We start from the raw sequence: 19,157 nt of genomic DNA, 5'->3' as shown, positions 1-19,157 counted from the left end.
GTCCAATATTCTAACCGTATTATTATTTGCTATTTGGTTCCCAATGAAGATTTAAATTTGAAGACAGCAAGTCTTCTCTCAGATGCTACTCTTATTAATCAGTCTTTTCTTATAAATTATTAATTACCTCAAATGGTTAATAAAACCATAGCAGACCATAGTAGTCATTATGTTTATTTAAGTGGTTTTGTTATGCTGTTTGTTAAAAGTATTTCCACAAAATGGGGACAAGACTTGGTCACATAAAGCTTATTCAGGACTAGAAGGATAAAGGGAGACAAGAATAGAGTTAACAGGAAGTGTTGTTTGTGTGCTGCGTAGGAATCAACTCATAGCTGACACTCCAGTGGATTTTTTGAGGCAATAAATCATACTCGAGGAGACTGTCCATCTTTCTCTCGTGAAGAAACTTGAGGATTCTAACTGCCTGTCCTTATGTTGGCAGCATAACTGATCACGACTAGGCCACCAGAGCTATAGGGAAATAGAAGCAAGAAAACAGAGTTCCTGGTTCTTTTTGCGCACGCGCGCGTGTGTGTGCGCGCGCGTGTGTGCGCGTGTGTGTGTGTGTGTGTGTGTGTGTGTGTGTGTGTGTGTGTTTTAACAGAGTTCCTGTTTTAAACATTCAACTACGAGAAGAGTATTGAATATTTCATGGGCTGCTACTAAAGAAAGCCTAAGCGTTTGTGATTTACTTGAAAGCTGGAGGTGGGGGTGTGGGTGGGTGTACCAATGAGGGAGTTTTTCTTTTGCTTTTCAAGGAAAGGAGCAAAGGGGAAGGCCTATTGGGGGTGTGGGTGGGGGGTGGGTGGGTGTGTGTTTGTGTTGGGTGTTTCTAATTGTGTTAGCAATCAACTGTAAACTGAATAACTGTATCTGATCTCATTTGTGGGCAAACAGGATCTGGGGGGGAGGGCTTTGTATTAAAAGTTTGTTGGTATTGATTGTGTTTGGAGAGAACATTGTTCTAAGTGGTGGAGCACTTGTCTGTCAGTTCATTGTTTTGTGATTTTTTGGGGTTGCTGTGATACTAAAACCTTTTCTACTGGTGTGTCAAATTCCAAAAGAGTTTCCAATCATGGATGGGTTTTGGTGGAGCTCCCTGATTAAGACAGACTAAGAGGCAGGATGGGCCACCTACTTCCTAAATAAAAGGCTTCCGAAAACCCCATGAACACTAAACACAGAGAATATAGTAGCATAGTGGTAGAGCCTAGATTCAAAGTGAGTTGAAATGAGAAAAATCTATAACAAAAATTGTTTAACAGTTGGTCCATGGAATGTTCGTAGCTTGAATGTTGGAAAACTGGAAATTGTTAAATGGAACACATGAATATTGACATACTAGGCATTAGTGACATGTAATGGGCCAGTTACGGCCACTTTCAATCAGCTAATCATATGGTATACTATAAAGGGAATGAAAAACTTAAGAAGAATGGTGTCAAAAAGTCAATTTCAAGTTCTCTCCTGAAATATAATGTTGTATGTAATAATATCCATACACATACAAGGAAGACCAGTTAACACGACTATTATTCAAGTATATGTTCCTACACTAAAGTGCCAAAGAGCAAAAAATTGAGAATTTTTACCAAATTTTGCAGTCTGAAATTGACCGAACATGAAAACAGGATGTGTTGATGATAATTGGTGGTGAGAATGCAAAAGTAGGAAACAGTGAAGAAGGAACAGTAGTTGGAAAATATAGGCTTAGTGAAAGAGACTGGAAATAGAATGATTGAATTTTGTATTTGCAATGATTTAGTCATTGCAAATATTTTTTCTAAAAGCCACAACAGACAACTTTACACATGGATTTCACCCAGTAGGCCTGCACAGGAATCACACTGACTATATTTGTGGACGAAATCACTGGAGAAGTTCAATATTAGCAATCAAAACTAGACCAGAGGCAGACTATAGGTCAGATCATCAGTTACTCATATGCAGGTTCAAATTGAGGCTGAAGGAAATTAAAATAAATCCACAAGAACCAAGATATGATCTTAAATAAATTCCACTGGAATTTCATGATCATCTTAAGAACAGATTTGAGGTATTGAACACCAATGATAGAAGACCAGAGGAGTTGTGCGACAATATTAAGGATATCATATATGAAGAAAGCAAAAGATCATTACAAAAACAGAGGAGAAAGAAAAAAAATTGAAATGGATGTCAGAAGAGACTACATATTGCACTGTAGTGTCGAGAAGTCAAATCTAAAGGAAAACATGTCAAAGTGAAAGAGCTGAGCAGATAATCGCAAAATGCAGCTCAGGAGGACAAAGCAAAGTATTATAATGGAATATGCAGAGAGCTGGAGTTGGAGCCTCCAAAAAGGGAAGAACTCGCTCTGTATTTCTCAAGCTGAAAGAACTGAAAAACAAATTTAAGCCTTATGTCACAATGTTGAAAGATGGTATGGGAAATATATTTAATGACCCAGAAAGCATCAAAAGAAGATGGAGGGAATACACAGTCACTGTACCAGAAAGAATTGATTGCCATGGAAAAATTTCAGGAAGTACCTTATGAACATGGTAATGAAAGATGAAGTGGAAGCTGAATTGAAGGCACTGTCAAAAAATAAGGCCTCAGGAATTGATGAAACACCAATTGACTGTTTCAATTAACAGATGCAGCCTTGGATGCACTCACCAGTCTATGCCAGAAAATTTGGAGGATGGCTGTCTGGGCAAGGTATTGGAAGAGGTCCATATTTGTTTCTATTTCCAAGAAGAGTGATCCAACTGAATGTGAAAATTATCACCAATATCACTGATATCACATGCAAGCAAAATATTGCTGAAGATCACTCCAAAAGGCTGGAACAGTACATAGATAAGGAATTGCCAGAAGTTCAAGGGGGATTTAGAAGAGGGCGTGGCACCAGGGATATCATTTTCATGTCAGATGGATCCTGGCTGAAAGAAGAATGTCTATTTGTGCTTTATCAACTATGCAAAGGTATTTGACTGTGTGGATCATGACAAGTTGTGGCTGACATTGAGGAGAATGGGAATCCCAGAGCACACAGATTGTGCTCACAAGGAACCTATACTTAGATCAGGAGACTGCTGTGTGATTGGAGCAGGGGAGCACAGCATGGTTTGGAACTAGGAAGGGAGTATGTCAGGGTTGTATTCTATCTCCATACCTGTTCAGTCTATATGTTGAGCAAATTATCCAAGAAGCTGAACTTTATGAAGAAGAATGCGGCATCAGGATTGGAGGGAGAATCATCAATAACCTGCATTATGCAGATGACACAACCTTGCTTGCTGAAAGTGAGAAGGACTTGAAGCACTTGTTGGAGAAGATCAAGGAATACAGCCTTCAGAATGGGATGTGTCTCAATATCAAGAAACAAAGATTCTTACCACTGGATCAATAGGCAGTGTCATAATGGATGGAGAGGAGATTGAAACTGTCAATAGCTTCCTCTTGCTTGGATCCACAATTAACACCATTGGTAGGAGCAGTCAGGAAATGAGGAGATGCATTGTGCTGGGGAAATCTGCAGTTAGGGACCTTTCCAAATTATTGAGTAGTAGTGATGTCAGTTTGAAGACTAAGGTGCATCTGATTCAAGCCACAGTTTTTCCGATTACTAGCTATACATAGGAGACCTGGATAAAGAATAATGAATAATGACATTGATGCCTTTGAAAAAGAATTGATGCCTTTGAGCTATGGTGTTGGAGAAGAGTACGAAACTTCCCATGGACTGCCAAGAAAACAGATAGATATGTCTTGGAGAGCGTGCAGCTGGAGTGCCCTTTGGAGGTAAGAATGATGAAGCTTTGCCTCACATACTTCGGGTATGTTGCCAAGAGGTGCTACTCCTTGAAAACAGGCATGATATTGGGAAGGGTGGAGGGTCAGAGAAGGAGAGGAAGAACCTCAACCAGGTGAATTGATATGGTGACTACTGCAGTGGGCTCTTGTGTGTCAGCAAGTATGAGGATGGCGCAGGACAGGATTAGGTTCAGATCTTTTGTTCATAGGGTCGCTATGAATTATACTTGACTCGATGACACCTAACAACTGCTAAAGAATGAACCGATATGTCTTGCAGAAGGTACAATCAGAATGCTCCCTGAAGACAAGGATGGTGAAGTTTCATCTCACATACATTGGGCATGTTGTTAGGAGAGGCTATTCCTTGGAAAGGGTTATCATGCTTGGAAAAGTGAAGAGTTGATGAAGGAGAAGAAGACCCTCGGTAAAATGGATTAATACAGTGACTACAGCAAAGTGTGTCCAGGATGGTAAGTATAGGACAGGGTTCAAATCTGTTGTTCATAGGATCACTATGAGATGATGATTTGATGGCACGTAACAACAACTAGGAGAGAGCTGGAGGTTCAAACTCACCCAGAGGCACATCAAAAGACAGGTGTGATGACTAGTTTTCAAAAGGTCACAGACTATAGAATAGTTTTCTCCACACATGATGTCCATGAGTTGAAATCCACAACAACAAAGCAGTATAAAAACTATAACTATTGGATAGTTCTACTTGCAACTCCAGAAGAGATAATAGTACAGATTTAGGATTCAGCTCTAAGCTTTTAAATGTAAATCTCTGTCTTTTGATCTGCTTGTAATGAGTGCATAGGTATATAAAGATGGAAATCGCATTTACCTTCACTTCTCTGGAGAATCACCCTATTCTTAAAAATAATGAAACTAGTAAGATGATAGGTAACAGAAAGTACATTAATTTATGTAAAAGTCAGATAGGTAACCAAGGAGAAGTCTAGGAAGAACAGATTAACAAACTGAAAACATCTGTCCCCTCTATAAAGCATGAAGTACTAGGAAGAATGAGATGATGTATGAATTTATAAAGGATCATTTGTTTACGGGGTAGACTAATGTAACTAGTACAGAGCGCTCTGTTGGCTTAGTTGTAAGAAGCTGCACTGCAATCCCAAAGAAATGTGGCTTGAATCCACCAGCTGCTCTGCAGGAGAAGGATGAGCAACCTCCTCCCTTGTGATTCATCAATAACCTACATTACACAGATGACACAACCCTGACTACCTCAGAAAACCTGCTGGAGGGTCAGCTGCAGGTCAGTTCCAATTTGACGGCACACAAACAACGTAACTAGTACAGGACTTGAAATTGATAAAGGAGGTTCCAAGTTCAACCTTTCTATGTACCATCTGATCTTGTACAGATCATTCACTTTAATGATTTTAAAGGAAATTATTTAATGATATAAAAATTAAAGGGATGATATGTATTTGCATTGAGACTGTATCTTCATACAAATAGCTACAAAAATGTAGGAAATTTTATATTAAACTAGGTTAAGAAACTAAGACCTTATATTTATGGAATCTCAAAACATTTTATCATGTTCATACAAAACCTATACTTAGACCAAAAGGCTGTTGTCTGAGAGAGAGTAAGGGACTACTGCATGGTTGTTGTTTATCAATTGTTTTTTCTCCTTTCTTTTCTTTAAATCATTTAAAATCAAGAAAGGAGTCCATCAGGGATGTATGCTTTCTCCATACCTATTCAATTTGTATGCTAAATAAATCATATGAGAAGCCAAACGTTACAAAGAAGAATGTGGCACCAAAATCGGAAGAAGATTTATCGATACCTTTATTACATTAGAATTGAGGACCTGTAGCATTTGCTGTAGAAGATCAAAGATCACAGCCTTCAATATTGATTACATATCAACATCAAAAAAACTAAAATCCTCACCACTGGGCCAAGAGGCAACATCATGATAGACATAAAAAAGACTGAAGTTATCAACAATTTCATCTTACTTAAATCTACAGTCAATATTCATAGTACTGGTGGTGGTGTTGTTGTTGTTGTTATGTGCCGTCAAGTCGCTTGCAACTCATAGCGACCAGTTGGCAATCAAAAAACCAAAAGATGTATTACATTGGGAAAATCTGCTGCCAAGGACCTCTCCAAAGAGTGCTGAAGAACAAAGATATCATGTTGAAGAGTAAGTTGTGCCTGATCCAAGCTATGGTCTTTTCAATTGCTTGCTATGCATCTGAAAGTTGGAAAATTACTGAGGATGACAGAAGAATCAGTGCCTCTGGATTTGGTTCAAGAAGAGTACATCACATCCTATGGGATTCCAAAGGAACAAACAAGTGTATCTCAGAGAGAGTGTAACCAGCTTGCTTCTTGGAGGCAAGGATGGTGAAGCTTCTTCTCATAAACTTTGGGCATGTTGTTAATAGCAGCCAGTCCCTATTAATTCCTCAGAGAAGACCCTCGGCAAGATGGATTGGCACAGTGACGCTAACAATGGGCTCAAGTATACTGGAGATGGTGAAGACAGTATAGGAGAGGGCCAGATTCCGATGGGTTGCTATGAGTTGCAGTTGATTTGATGGCACATAACAACAACAATCTTGAAATAATGCTAGTGAAGCAATGGCTAAACACTCAGCTACTAACCAAAAGGTCAGGAGTTTGAAATCATCAGCCACTTTACAGGAGAAAAGTGTGGCAGACTTGTTCTATAAGCATTATGTAGCCTTGGAAACCGTATGGGATAGACCTACTATCAGTTTTTAAAATGGGAAATTTTAAATACTGAAATAAGACCATTGCCAAGGCGGCAATGGGGGAGGGGGTTTTAATCTTGGAGAGGAAGAAAGAAACCCTACTCAATTAATGGAAAATCATCTCTGCTACTGAATGGAGTTCAGATTCTGGAGAAAAGTATTGACCATACCATGGACTGCCAAGAAAACAAGAAAAAAAAGCTGCTCCTTGGAGGCAAGGATTCCGAAGCTCTGTCTCACATACTTTGGACACATTGCCAGGAGGGACCAGTCTTGGAGAAGGACATCAAGCTTGGAAGGGTGGAGGGACAGAGAGGAATACCTTGGATGAGATGGATTGACTCAGTAGTTGGGGTAATGGGGTAGGCATTTCAGAGACAATGAAATTAACTCAAGATAGGACAGGATTTGGAGCTACTGTACATATTGTCACTGTGAGTCACAGGCAACTCGACATCACATAACTGCTGTTGTTACAACAGCTGAATGGAGTTACTAAAATAACAAAATTACAGCCCCCCAAATTATGCTTCAATATATGCTTAATCATATGGACTGATTGTCCAAACCACACACATTCTCCTCATTCAAAATATCTGATAGAATTAATTACCCATTTTTTCAGTGGATATGGAGATTTTCTTTTAGGAATCTGAAGTAATTAACTCATAGTCCAGGCCACAGACAAGAACGACATTTATTTCATGGGCAAGGGTAGAGGTCAGCTCCAACACTCATTCATTCAGTGAATCCCTACTTTGTACCAGGCTCTATTCCAAGTGTTTGGGATCTAACAGGAAACAAAACACAAGGTTTCTGCCATCATAAGAGCTCACAGCCCAAGAGAGACAATATAAATAAACTGTACATTGCACCAACAGTGATGAAGAGTTAGAGGGAAAACAGGCAGGGGAAAGGATTGCAACTTTGACTAGTGCAGTCAAAGAGGAAGTCACTGAAAAGATGTCAATTAAGCAAAGACCTAAAGGAAATAAAGAGAGTAACACACAAATATACCCAGGAAGAGCATAGTTATACAAAGTCTCCAGTCCTTGCTACATGTACAAAGCTGAAACAGGATCCATATCTCACACCATACCAAAAAAAAAAATCAACTCAAGGTGGATTGGAGACATAGAAGTAAAGCCCAAAACTATAAAGTTCATAAGAGACAAACTGGAACCAAGCTTAGAAGGCCTATAGTATAAAGAAGCTGCCAGACACAGCCAGAAATGTACAATCTGGTGATCATAAAATTGATGAATGGGATTTTCTAAAGATTAAATTTCTGTGTTTATCAAAAACTTTTTCCAACAGAGTGAAAAGAAAACCTACCACACCAACTGGAAAAAAACATTTGGCAATACAATCTCAAACAAGGGTCTCATAACAAAAGTTTACAGAATACTCCTGGGCTTCCAGGAAAAAAAAAAAAAAAGACTGATAACCCAATTACAAAATGGCCAAGAGACAGGGAAAGATTTTTCACAGATGAAGATGGCCAACAGACATAGAAGAAATGCTCAAAATCACTGGTAATAAGAGAGATGCAAACCAAAACCACAATGAGATACCATCTCACCCCAGTAGCAGTGGTAAAGTTTAGTAGGCAGGAAATAATAAATGTTGGAGAGGATGTGAAGAGGTAGGAACTCTCACACACTGGTGGTAGGACTTTAAATGGTACAACCACTCTGGAAGGCAGTTTGGCATTTCCTCAAAAAATTTAACATAGAAACTCTGTATGGCCCAGCTATTCCACTACTAGGAATATGCTCCAAGGAAATTATAACTGAGACACAAATGGAGATTTGTACAGAGCAATATTATTCACCATCGCAAGAACATGGAAACAGCTAAACTGTCCAACCAAAATCAAACAGGATTGAGAAATTGTGGTAAGTTCACACAAAAGAATACTATGTAGCACTCAGAAGCAATGATTTAGAAAAATACTACATGACTTGGGAGACTGGAGAGCATTATGCTAAGTGGGCTGAGAGTGGAGAGGTGAAGATGGGTAAGGGCAAAACCACAGGTTGCACAGTTTAGTGGTTGGAGGGAGAAAGGGGGTGAAGGAAGTAGGATCCAGCAGGGACTGAAAAGACAAGGTAATGATGGGCAAGATTCAATGGTGATTAATTTTGTAAAACATAATGCACAGGAGTGACTGCATAAAACATAATGTGAATAAAGAATAGTGTGAAAGCCAATGTATACAAACTTTGTAAGCAAATCAATATTTTAAAAAAAAATCTCTACTCCTCATAAGGTAAAACAACCTCTTGAAATTCTTTTCTGGAACTTTTTATTTTAGTTTTTTGTGCAACAATTTATACACATTTTTTTTCGTAAAATTTCTTGCAATAACCCCTTACCTTTTAAAAGAGGCTGGAAAGTTGGAATCTCTTGTAACTTGATGACATCAGGATCATTGCTGACATTCCGTGAGGCCTGAGAGCCCTGAGCTACAACCACAATATCATCCATCTTCGCTCTATGCTTAGCTGGAGAAGGGGTCACTGAAAAGAGAGTTACAGTGCTCAGGAGTTGCATGTTAGCTGGATATCTACACTTCACAAAATTCTCTGTCACAGTAATAAAGAATATTTTTACATGACAAAATGCTAACTTTGGTTACCTTGCAGCAGAGATACTAGGGGATTTATGAGAACCTCTACTTTCTATTGTTGTTGTTGATTGCCCTGAGTCAAGCATGACTCATAGTGACCCTATGAACAAAAGGCTTAAAGCCTTCCTATAACTATCATCATTTATCAAAGTTCATAGAGTTTCCAGAGGCATGCTGTTTAGGAAGTGGATGCCACTCCTGCTTCCAAACCTGGCTTATACTGGGAGCTCAACCAAACACTCTCCACCATGGGTAACCGTTACGGCATTTAACACATCAATGGCACAAGGTTAAGCATCGCAGAAACTCCAGGTCACTTCAGTATAGCATATTGACAGAAGAGTGTTGCACCACTTAGAAGAACGTTCCTCCAAAAGATATTAACAACCAACTTTAAATGCAAAGGCCCTCCTCGATCTTGTTGACTCTAAATAAGAGGCTTATATATTAATATTTAGAATGTTGTTGTTGTTGCTGCTATAGTATTAAGAATAAACATTACATAAATATAAAATAGAGGATTCTGGTGGCCTAGTGGCTATAAGCTGTGCTACAATCTTAACACATGCATTTCAAATCCACCAGCTGCTCCGTGGGTACCTGCCTCTGAAAACCCAGCAAAGCATCAGGCTCTGGGTAGGTTCCGACTCTGCAGTACACAAAAACAAATAAAATAAACAAATAATAAAAAAAATATATATACACACACATGTATTGTTGTTGATAGCCATCAAGTCAAGTACGACTCATAGCAACTCTATAAACAAAAGAACTAATGCCTTCCCATAGGAACTGTCGTTTCTCCAAGTACATAGTTTCCAAAGGCATGTGGTTTAGGAAGTGAAGATATATATATAGATGTGTGTGTGTGTGTGTGTGTGTGTGTGTGTGTGTGTGTGTGTGTTTCTTAATAAGAAGCATTATTTTGCACGTGAAAGTCTAACCTTTTGTGTTTTAAATGTCTGCTTCATTGATTATCCCAACATTTACCTCATTTTACTCTAAGGAAATGATGGTACCAAAGTTGGCTGTGACTTGCCCTAGAGTAACCGTGCTAAAATCAGACTTTGGGAAGGAAATGAAAGTCTGTGCGTTTTGCTGTACATGGCCCACACCCATGACACTGGGGTTGCTAAGCTGCTCATCCACACTATTAGGTCAAGTGTGTCCAATAGCACCTATTCAGGAGAAAATCCCTGCTTCTCAACCTCACAGGATAAATCCGTCCCGGAGGCTCTGGTCCTCTCCAAGTTACAGACATTAGTCCAAGAAAAGCAAAAATAACACTAGTTCCATTCCAGACGTAGGCAAAACTCAGACATTTGGAGAACTGCTGGAGATGCAGGCCAATTATAGGTCCCTTGAGAGATGGTAATCCATCTGGAAGGAAGTGATTCAAATGATACAGGATTCCTGGGACTAAGAATTCTCCTCTTCCCATGCATTGCCTGGTATGGGCAAAAGAGAAACTGTAGATCGCTTAATACTCTAGAAGTTAGTATTCCCAGGCTCATCATAGTTACAGCTCTAAGGTCCATCCAAAGAAACCATGCCTTCTGGAAGCTAATCATCCACTCTTTGTGAATTTCTGCTATTTTTATTATTCTTCAAGAAATATTTTTTAATCTCCTGAGGTAATTTACTTAATTTTCTACAAAATCCATGCCAGAGTTTTTTTTCTTTATACAAATTCAGTATGATTCCTTATTCCCCAGATCAGAGGGAAGGCAACTTCACTACTTTCTAGCCCTTACCTTTTCTGTAAATGGTTATTGTTTGGATTAAATGCAAACCTACATGTAAAAGCATCTGGCTTGTACAAGGAAAGGGGAAAATTCAAGCGTCAGGAAACATCCTACATTGTGAGTTGGTGGGAGAGTATACATTAAAAACATGTCATGCTTCCATCTCAAAATATGCTTCTGGCCTGACAAAGACAACAGAGAGTTACTGTATCTGGTTACTGTATATGACAGAAAAAGCACTGTGGACCTTCCCTGGAAATATAAGTAGCAAAGATAGTGTTCCCTAATAAATGTAGCTGTTATGTAGATTCTCTGGTGGCCTAGTGATAAGAAGCTGTGCTGCAATCCAAGGGCATGTAATTTGAATCCACCAGCTGCTCTGTAGGAAAAGGATGGGCAATCTCCTCCCATGCAATTTATACTTCCACTTAAAACCTGCTGGAGGATCAACTAAGGGTCCTCCTACCACACATAACAACAGCTTCCTAATAAGTGCTGCTCCAATCCAATTCAATGCCTTGAAAGTCTGAACTAATTCTGAAGGACACCCTTCACTGTGGACTGTCCATAGATCAGTTAACCTCTACCTTTTTTTTTTTTTACATTTTTTTTTTATTACAATTACCAGGAGCATTTTTTTTTTAGATCTAATTTGGATTGGTAACCCCAGTGCGACTTGTCTAGGGCCTCTCTAATGAATGGTTCAATGATTTGTGGGTAACAAAAACAAAACAAACTGGCAGATCGACCTAAACCAAGCATCTGTTGTTTTATTAAGCACTCGCTGTACTTAGGCACAATACCTCTACTCATTTTGATTTTAAATACTGAGGAAAAATCTTCATTCCCGGGGACGACTGCATCTTCTAATCAGGGGTTCATTCAAGTTGGTTATACACCTACAATGCATTCTTTCTCAAGAGGTATATCTTTAAAAAGACCCGCTTTTAAGAAACCACATTTTAGAGGCACTGCATGAGCCACACTTATGTCAGCAGTGAATACTAGAGCCAAAACCTCGTTAGGTCAAATCTTTCAAAGACCAGGTTGCAGTCAGAAGAAACGCATAATGGGAATGTGCACCCACACTGGCTTCGTTTTCAGTTACAGGCACGCACTTCCACCAGGGGAATTGAGGCTAAGGCAGAAGGTGACTTAAGAAAAAGGAAAAATATTGAAAAGGCTTTCTGTGCATTCCGGCCCACCGGCTCCAGACCCCGCTAGCCTGGGCGGCTGACCGCTCCACAAGCCGACAGGACCAGCTAGAGGAGGCTGGGAGGTTAGGGCACCGACCTGAGGAGTTCAGATCGTTGGATCGGCTCTCCGCCTCGGAGCTCTGCTCGCTGCCCATGGTGCAGGCAGCGGTGGCAATGGAGGAACGGCGGGACGAGCGGCCACCGCTCTGGCGGCGGGGGCGACAAAGCCGGAGCCGGGGCCGGGGACCGAGAGGGAAGGCTAGACAGAGTATGGGTGCCGCGGTGGGATCAGCATGTGAGCACTACCCGCCCAGCCCACGCGGAAGCGTAGGTGGCCGGGGATGAGGAAGCCCTTTTCGGGAACAGAAGAGTAAGGAGGCAAGGGAGTGACACGCCGTTCCCTCTCCTTCTTTAGGGGCACAGGAGAGACGAGACAGGTTACGCCCAGTTTCAGCCTCGCCAGCGGCCAGCGGGCGGCGCCGCTTCCACTCACTCGCTTCGTTTGGCAGGTTCGCTCCTTCCGGAACGTAGATTGGCGGCGCCGGCTACGCGCGGCCGTCAGTTCCGGGTTAGGAAGCCCCGCCCCCTACCAGGGGGCGGGGTGGGAAAACTCTCCTGGGCAACTAAGGTGCCACCGCCTTAAAGGGCCCGACCACCCAAAAAGCTGGAGTCTATGCAAAGGGTAAGACCTATTCTGTGGTAATGATGGGCCACTTTTAAGCACCAGCAGTGTGTTAGGCACTTTATTCCTATCCTCATAACAACTTTACAAGATAGGATGCTTTTTATTGTCTTCCTTTTTTAACAGAAAAGAATTATTTACTAGGTATGTTTAACCTTGCTTTATAAATGGAAAATAAATAATAGTCATGTGCGCCTACACTGGCTCTGAGAATTATAAATAGAAAACCAAGGCCCAGGAAGGTCAAAGAGAGATGGGGAGTTAAAATCCATACTTGTTTGGCAGTGAACAATCATACAAAAAATTGCTAGGAGACCGGGGGGGGGGGGGAGCGGAGAAGGAAAAAAAAAGATGAGTAAGTAGAAAATACTGGGTAAAACATGTGTTGGGCTGTGTGTAGTCATCTTCAAGCAAAAGCAAATGTCCCTATAGTAGATGTTACGTCCTTTCTGGGGTTCTTGACAATTACTGATTAGCTACTCTGAAACGAAAAGGCATGAGGGAGTCATGCAAAAAGTAAACTGCCAGCTTGGGCAAGTGGAGGACTGAGATAAGATGTAGCAATGAAATGTCAAGTTGCTAGGTGGTCTGGAAATCTTAGAACTTTCAAATCATTTCTCTTATTTGCTTCATGAAATTTCTAGTAAGTGTCCTGAGAATTTGTATGGGTGAGAGAGAAGAAAATCTTATGATCCGTTAAAAGTAAACGAAAAAGCATTTTAATGAGGAATAACAAATAGAACTTGAGGTGGGCTGTGCTAAGTGAAAATAGAAAGCACTCCCATATCTCTATCAAGTTAGAGATTTTTATGCATAGAAACAAAGGAAAAGTAGGTGACTATTTGAAATGGAGTGGCTGGGAAGGAGTGTTTTATTCCCTGGGCAAATGCTTCAGGTGATTCAATCATACACATTCTCCCTAGGAAAATTATTTCTACCCTAACATATTCTTCCTAGAAACAAATTGTTGACATACTGACCTTTTGCTTTTTGGGAATATATTTTGACCCCACTATTTCTGTCCCAAAAGGAGTACATCTGTGTTTGAAAATTTCAGTTTAAATATATCAGAAGCATAAGGAATGATCTTCTTAAAAGTAATTCTCACTCTACTACATGACAAATATTTATTTTACCTTACTCAATTTTCACAGCCATAATCAGTAATTTCCTTATGGTCACCAGGTAGAAAGTGGTGAAATTAGAACTTGATAGGCTCCATCCAGTTGCTTCCAACTCCTAGGGACCCTTTGTATAACATGAGTGAATCACTTGATCCTGCACCATTCTTATAATCTCTGCTGTACTTAACCCCACTGTTGTAGTTACTATGTGAATTCGACTCATTGTGGGTCTTCATCCTCTTTTTCTCTGATCCTCCACCTCAAAACCTGCTTTTGAGTGTTCCAGTGCTTTGTGGTAAGAAATTTTAGTTGTTGTTGTTGCTATGTGCCATCGATTCGTTTGCAACTCATAGCGACCCTATGTACAATGGCTCTAAATCCTGCTCTATCCGGAGCCAACCTTATTGTCTCCGACACACCTACCCCCATTACACTAATCAGAGTCAATCCATCTAGTTGAGGGTTTCCCCCTCTTGTGCTGGCTGTCCCTCTAACCTCCCAATATAATGTCCCACTCCAAGGACTGGTCTCTCCTTGCAACATGCCCAAAATTTGTTAGATGGAGCTTCAAAATCCTTGCCTTCAAGGAGTAGTCTGGTTTCACTCTCTCCAGGAAAAACCTATTTGTTTTCTTAACATTACACGGTATATTCAATACTCTTCTCTAGCACCACAGCCCAAAGGCATCAGCAGGTAATTGCATAAACCATGGCCTGTATCAGGTGTACCGTAGTCTCCAGACTGATTCTTTGTTCTTCAGTACTCTGGAGAGGTCCCTGACAGCTGACTTTCCCAGTGCAATTCAACTTTTTATTCCCTGGCTTCTGGTACCAAGAATGTTGATGATAGAGCCAAGTAAACTAAAGCTGTTGGCCATCTCTTCACCATCTATCATAATGCTGCCTATTGGCTGAGTGGTGAGAATGGTAAGGAATTGTGCTGCCAACTCAAAAGCAGTTGATAAGAATCTACCAGCTGCTTTGTGCAAAAAATGGGTAATCTCTTCATGTCTGGTCATTGAGTTTGTTCCAACTAGATGGCACATAACAGCCACTACTTTATCAATCATGATGTTCTTCCCCACACACTCATGCCTCTTGATAACATGCCCTACGTGTGTGAAATGAAGTCCTACTAAGGAACACTGAAAGACATCAGTTCTTTCTTACTGTCTAACTTTCCAATGCATATGAAGCAATTGAAAATACCATGAGTTGGATCGCGTGCACATTTGTTCTCATAGTGATATTCATGTTCTTCGGAATTTACTCTGGTGGCCTAGCAGTAAGAAACTGTGCTATAATCCCAAAGGCACTTGGTTTGAATCCACCAGCTGCTCTGTGGGAAAGGGATGGTCAGTCTCCTTCTGTGTGACTTACTGCCTCTGAAAACCCACCAGAGGGTCAGCTCTGGGTCTGTTCTGACTAGATAGCAAATGACAACTATCCATTAGAAGAATAGTGAATATTCCACAGTCTGGCAAAAGAACAGCTATGTCTTGAAGAAAGTGAAGCCATAATGCCCCTTGGGGGCAAAGATGGGAGTTTTGTCTTTCATACTTTGGACATGTAGATAGATAGGTGCAGCTATTCCTTGGAAAGGGACAGCATGCTTGGAAGGATGGAGCATCAGCAAAGGAGAGGAAGACCCACAGTGAGTTGGATTAACATGTGGATTTTAGCAATGAGCTCTAGTGGGTCAAAGATGATGAGGATGGCACAGGATAGGGCAGGGTTCAGGTGTGCTGTTCATAGGGTTACTAAGAATGGTATTTGATTCAACAGCAGCTGACAACAGCTACCCATTCCAAAGTACTAAAGAGCACATCTCCTTACCTACTAGGCCACCCAAGCTCTGCTCTTTTGAAACCTGGTGCTCTTCCCTCTACTCAACATTGCAAAACAGAAAAGTGTAAATGAAGGTAAATTGAAGATTCCATAAGATTATGAATTATCAATAACTTTTGTTATGCAGATGACACAGCCTTGCTTGCTGGAAGTGTGGAGGACCTTAAGTACTTACTGTAGAAGATCAAAGAATGCAGCCTTCAATATGGATTGCATCTTAATGTCAAGAAAACAAAAATCCTCACCACTGGAGATAGGCAACTTCATGGTAGATGGAGAAAAGACTGAGACTGTCAGTAACTTCATCTTAACTTGCATCCACTGTCAGTATACTTGATACCAGCAGTCAGGAGATCAGAAGTATTACATTGGGAAAGTCTGCAGTCAGGGACCTCTCCAAATTATTGAGGAGCAGTGATGTCAGTTTGAGGACTAAGGTGTACTTGATTCAGACCATGGTCTTTTCAATCACTTGCTATGCATCTGAGAGCTGAACAACGAGTAAGAATGACAATGGGCTGTGGTGTTGGAGGAGAGTATTGAATATCCCATAAACTGCCTAAGAATAAACATGCATGTTTTGGACAAGGTCCAGCCAGAGTGCTCCTTGGAGGCAAGGGTGATAAGGCTTCTGCTCACATACTCCTAGCATGCTGCTAGGAGAAGTTTTTCCTTGGAGATGGGCATCATGCTTGGAAAGGTGGAGGGACAGCAAAGGGGAGGACCTTGACAAGGTGGGTTAACAGTGACTGCAGCAATGGGCTTGAATGTGTCAGAAATTGAGGATAGAACAAGATAAGACAGGGTTCAGATCTGTTGTTCAGAGGTCACTATGAATCGTACTCAACTCTATGGCACCTAACGACAGCCAATAACATATAAATCTGCCTGAGGGGCCAGAATAGACTGTTAAGGTAATGTTTGACTACAGTCTTTAAGTTTATATAAACCATGAAGCTGATGGAACTCAGAAGAGCCTTCTGAATATTGGTTATCCAATTAAATCTACCATCCTTGTGGAGTGGGTTGGAGAGGTTGTGATGTGAAAAAGAATAATAACTCATATTTTAGCTTTTGTTCCTCCTCTTCCAAATCAAAGTATCTTGTGTTCCATACTCAAATTGATACTGATATGATGGTGCTATTTATTTATATTTTATCTAAAAAGATATTCTTCCCAGAAATGTGCAGTTAGAATCCACCAAATGCTTTGCTGAAGAAGGAGGGACAATCTTCTCCTGTACTAGTCAGATCCGATTTGATGGTACACACATAAAAAATAATAATTTTTTTTAAAACAAAGATATTCTATCCATCAGTGGATGAATTGTTTTTGCTGTGTACTGTCGAGTCAGAAGTGCTCCATAGCTGACCCTCCAGTAGGTTTTCAGAGGCAGTTAATCCTACAGGAGGAGACTACCATCTTTCTCCTTTGGAGCAGGTGATGGATTCAAACTGCATGCCTTCAGGATTATAGTGAAGCATCTTGTCTAGTCCAGTAGATAAGTGTATATTCCTGTAATGGAATGTTATTCAACAACAACAACAAAAAAGATGAATGAAATAGTGATACTGGCTACTGCATTAGTGACTATGGTGCATTGAATTAAGTAATATGGCCCTGCCAGCCATAACATTAATTTTATGTTTGTAAATTCTAACCTGTTTTATGACTCTTTAAAGCAAGTTCTTTGCCGTGTTAATGAGGTAGGATTAGGGGTGGGTTGTATCTTGAATCGATAAGGTACGTTCCAAGTCATCACTCTTAGTTCTCTTGGGAGTACGTTTTATATGAGGAATGCTGATAGAGGAATATAGGTTGATAGTAGAATACTCTTGAAAGATTCATTCCTTTTTGCTCTGCACAATGCATCTAAACTCATCCAACTGCTCTGAGAACCACAGTCTGTAGGTACCAGGCCTGTCACCCATCTCAGAACCTACATGATTTGGCCTGTACCAATAAACTTCCAAGCCACTGCTGCCTGCCGCTGCCTTTCAAACAAGCCTGATCTAAGTTGAGACGTACCAGCCCCTGCAACTATGGGAGCCATTTCCATAGTGGTTTTTTTAATTTCTGTGAATTCTAGCGAACTATGGAGCCCAAGGACATAGATGGGAGAAAGAAGGCAATGGTAGAGGTGACGGAGTGGTACAACAGTTTGGAAAAGCTGGACATTTGGAATATTTTTAACCTCTGCCTCATGAGAACCAATTTTGTACTGTTGTTGTGATTTGTCAAGTCCTATAATGACCCTCCAGCAGATTTTCAGGGGCAGTAAATCGCACAGGAGCAACGGGTAGATTAAAATCGCATGCCTTTGCAACAGCAGTGCAGTTCCTTACCACAAGGCCACCAGAGCTCCCTTAGTTTTGAACTAGTCCTTTTAAAAGAAATTATTCCTGCTGTGAGCATAAAGATGTGACATCTCTGAAAACATGTCAGGTGATCTGCTTCTGAAAGGTGGAAAATCCTGTGGAGCAGTTCCCTGCACACGTGGGGCTGCTAGGAATTAGAATCAACTTGACAGCAGCTAACAGCCATGAGAGTTGGAGATAAGGATTTGGAGGACGACAAATGGAGAGTTACTGCTAAAGGGTATAGGGTTTCATGGACAACTCTGTGGATATATTAAAAACTATTAAATTATGTGTGCTAAATGGGTCAGCTATTTGGTATATGAATTGTATATCTCAATGAAGCTGTAGCTCAAAATAAGACTATTCTGAAGAGAAAAAAAATGCCATCATTCATTGACTCAGCAGCTACTGAGCTCCTATAATATGCCATGCACTTAGTTGTTGCTGTTATTAGGTGCAGTCAAGTCAAGCATGACTCATAGTGACCTTATGAACAAAATATTGGAACCTTGTTCTATCCTGTGCCATCCTCACACAATGGCCCATTGAAGCAGCCACCATGTCAATCCATTTGGTTGAGTCTTCCTCTCCTTTGCTGACCATCCACCCTTTCTAGCATCATGTCCTTCTCCAAGGAATAGCACCTCCTTGCAACATGCCCAAAGTATGTCAGGTGAAGCCTCATCATTCTTGACTCAAAGAGCACTCCAGCTGCACCCTCTGCAAGATTTATCTGTTCATCTTCTTGGCCGTCCATGGGATGTTCAGTGCTCTTCTCAAACACCACAACTCAAAGGCATAAATTCTTTTTTCTGTCATCCTTATTCATTGTCCAGCTTTCAGATGCACAGCTAGTAATCAGAAAGATTATGGCCTGAATAGGATGCACCTTCTTCAAACTGACATTAATAATTTGGAAAGGTCCCTAACTGCAGATTTTCCCAGGGTAATATGTGCCCTTATTTCCTGATTGTAAATACCAAGGGTGTTCGTTGTGGATCCAT

At 40.7% G+C, this 19,157-nt stretch overlaps 2 protein-coding genes across 2 annotated transcripts in view; one reads left to right on the top strand and one right to left on the bottom strand.

Annotated features, from left to right (window-relative positions):
* The window catches only part of LOH12CR1 (loss of heterozygosity, 12, chromosomal region 1), a 158,216-nt gene extending 145,922 nt beyond the window's left edge, over positions 1–12,294 (bottom strand). Inside the window, exons 1-2 of the mRNA XM_006888413.1 lie at positions 12,237–12,294; positions 8,945–9,088 (exon numbers count right to left, since the gene is read on the bottom strand). Of these exons, the coding sequence (XP_006888475.1) occupies positions 8,945–9,088; positions 12,237–12,294 (202 nt within the window). The remainder of the gene's footprint in view (positions 1–8,944; positions 9,089–12,236) is intronic.
* Positions 12,295–12,313: 19 nt separating this feature from the next.
* MANSC1 (MANSC domain containing 1) overlaps positions 12,314–19,157 on the top strand; it is a 28,263-nt gene continuing 21,419 nt past the window's right edge. The window contains exons 1-2 of the mRNA XM_006888470.1: positions 12,314–12,466; positions 12,555–12,707. Of these exons, the coding sequence (XP_006888532.1) occupies positions 12,314–12,466; positions 12,555–12,707 (306 nt within the window). The remainder of the gene's footprint in view (positions 12,467–12,554; positions 12,708–19,157) is intronic.

Source organism: Elephantulus edwardii, unplaced genomic scaffold (assembly GCF_000299155.1).
Source record: "Elephantulus edwardii isolate Elephantulus edwardi_28Jun2011 unplaced genomic scaffold, EleEdw1.0 scaffold00067, whole genome shotgun sequence".
In the NCBI taxonomy this organism is placed as follows: domain Eukaryota; kingdom Metazoa; phylum Chordata; class Mammalia; order Macroscelidea; family Macroscelididae; genus Elephantulus; species Elephantulus edwardii.
The sequence above is the reverse complement of the archived record's forward strand: the minus strand, read 5'-3'. Positions and strand labels throughout refer to the sequence as shown.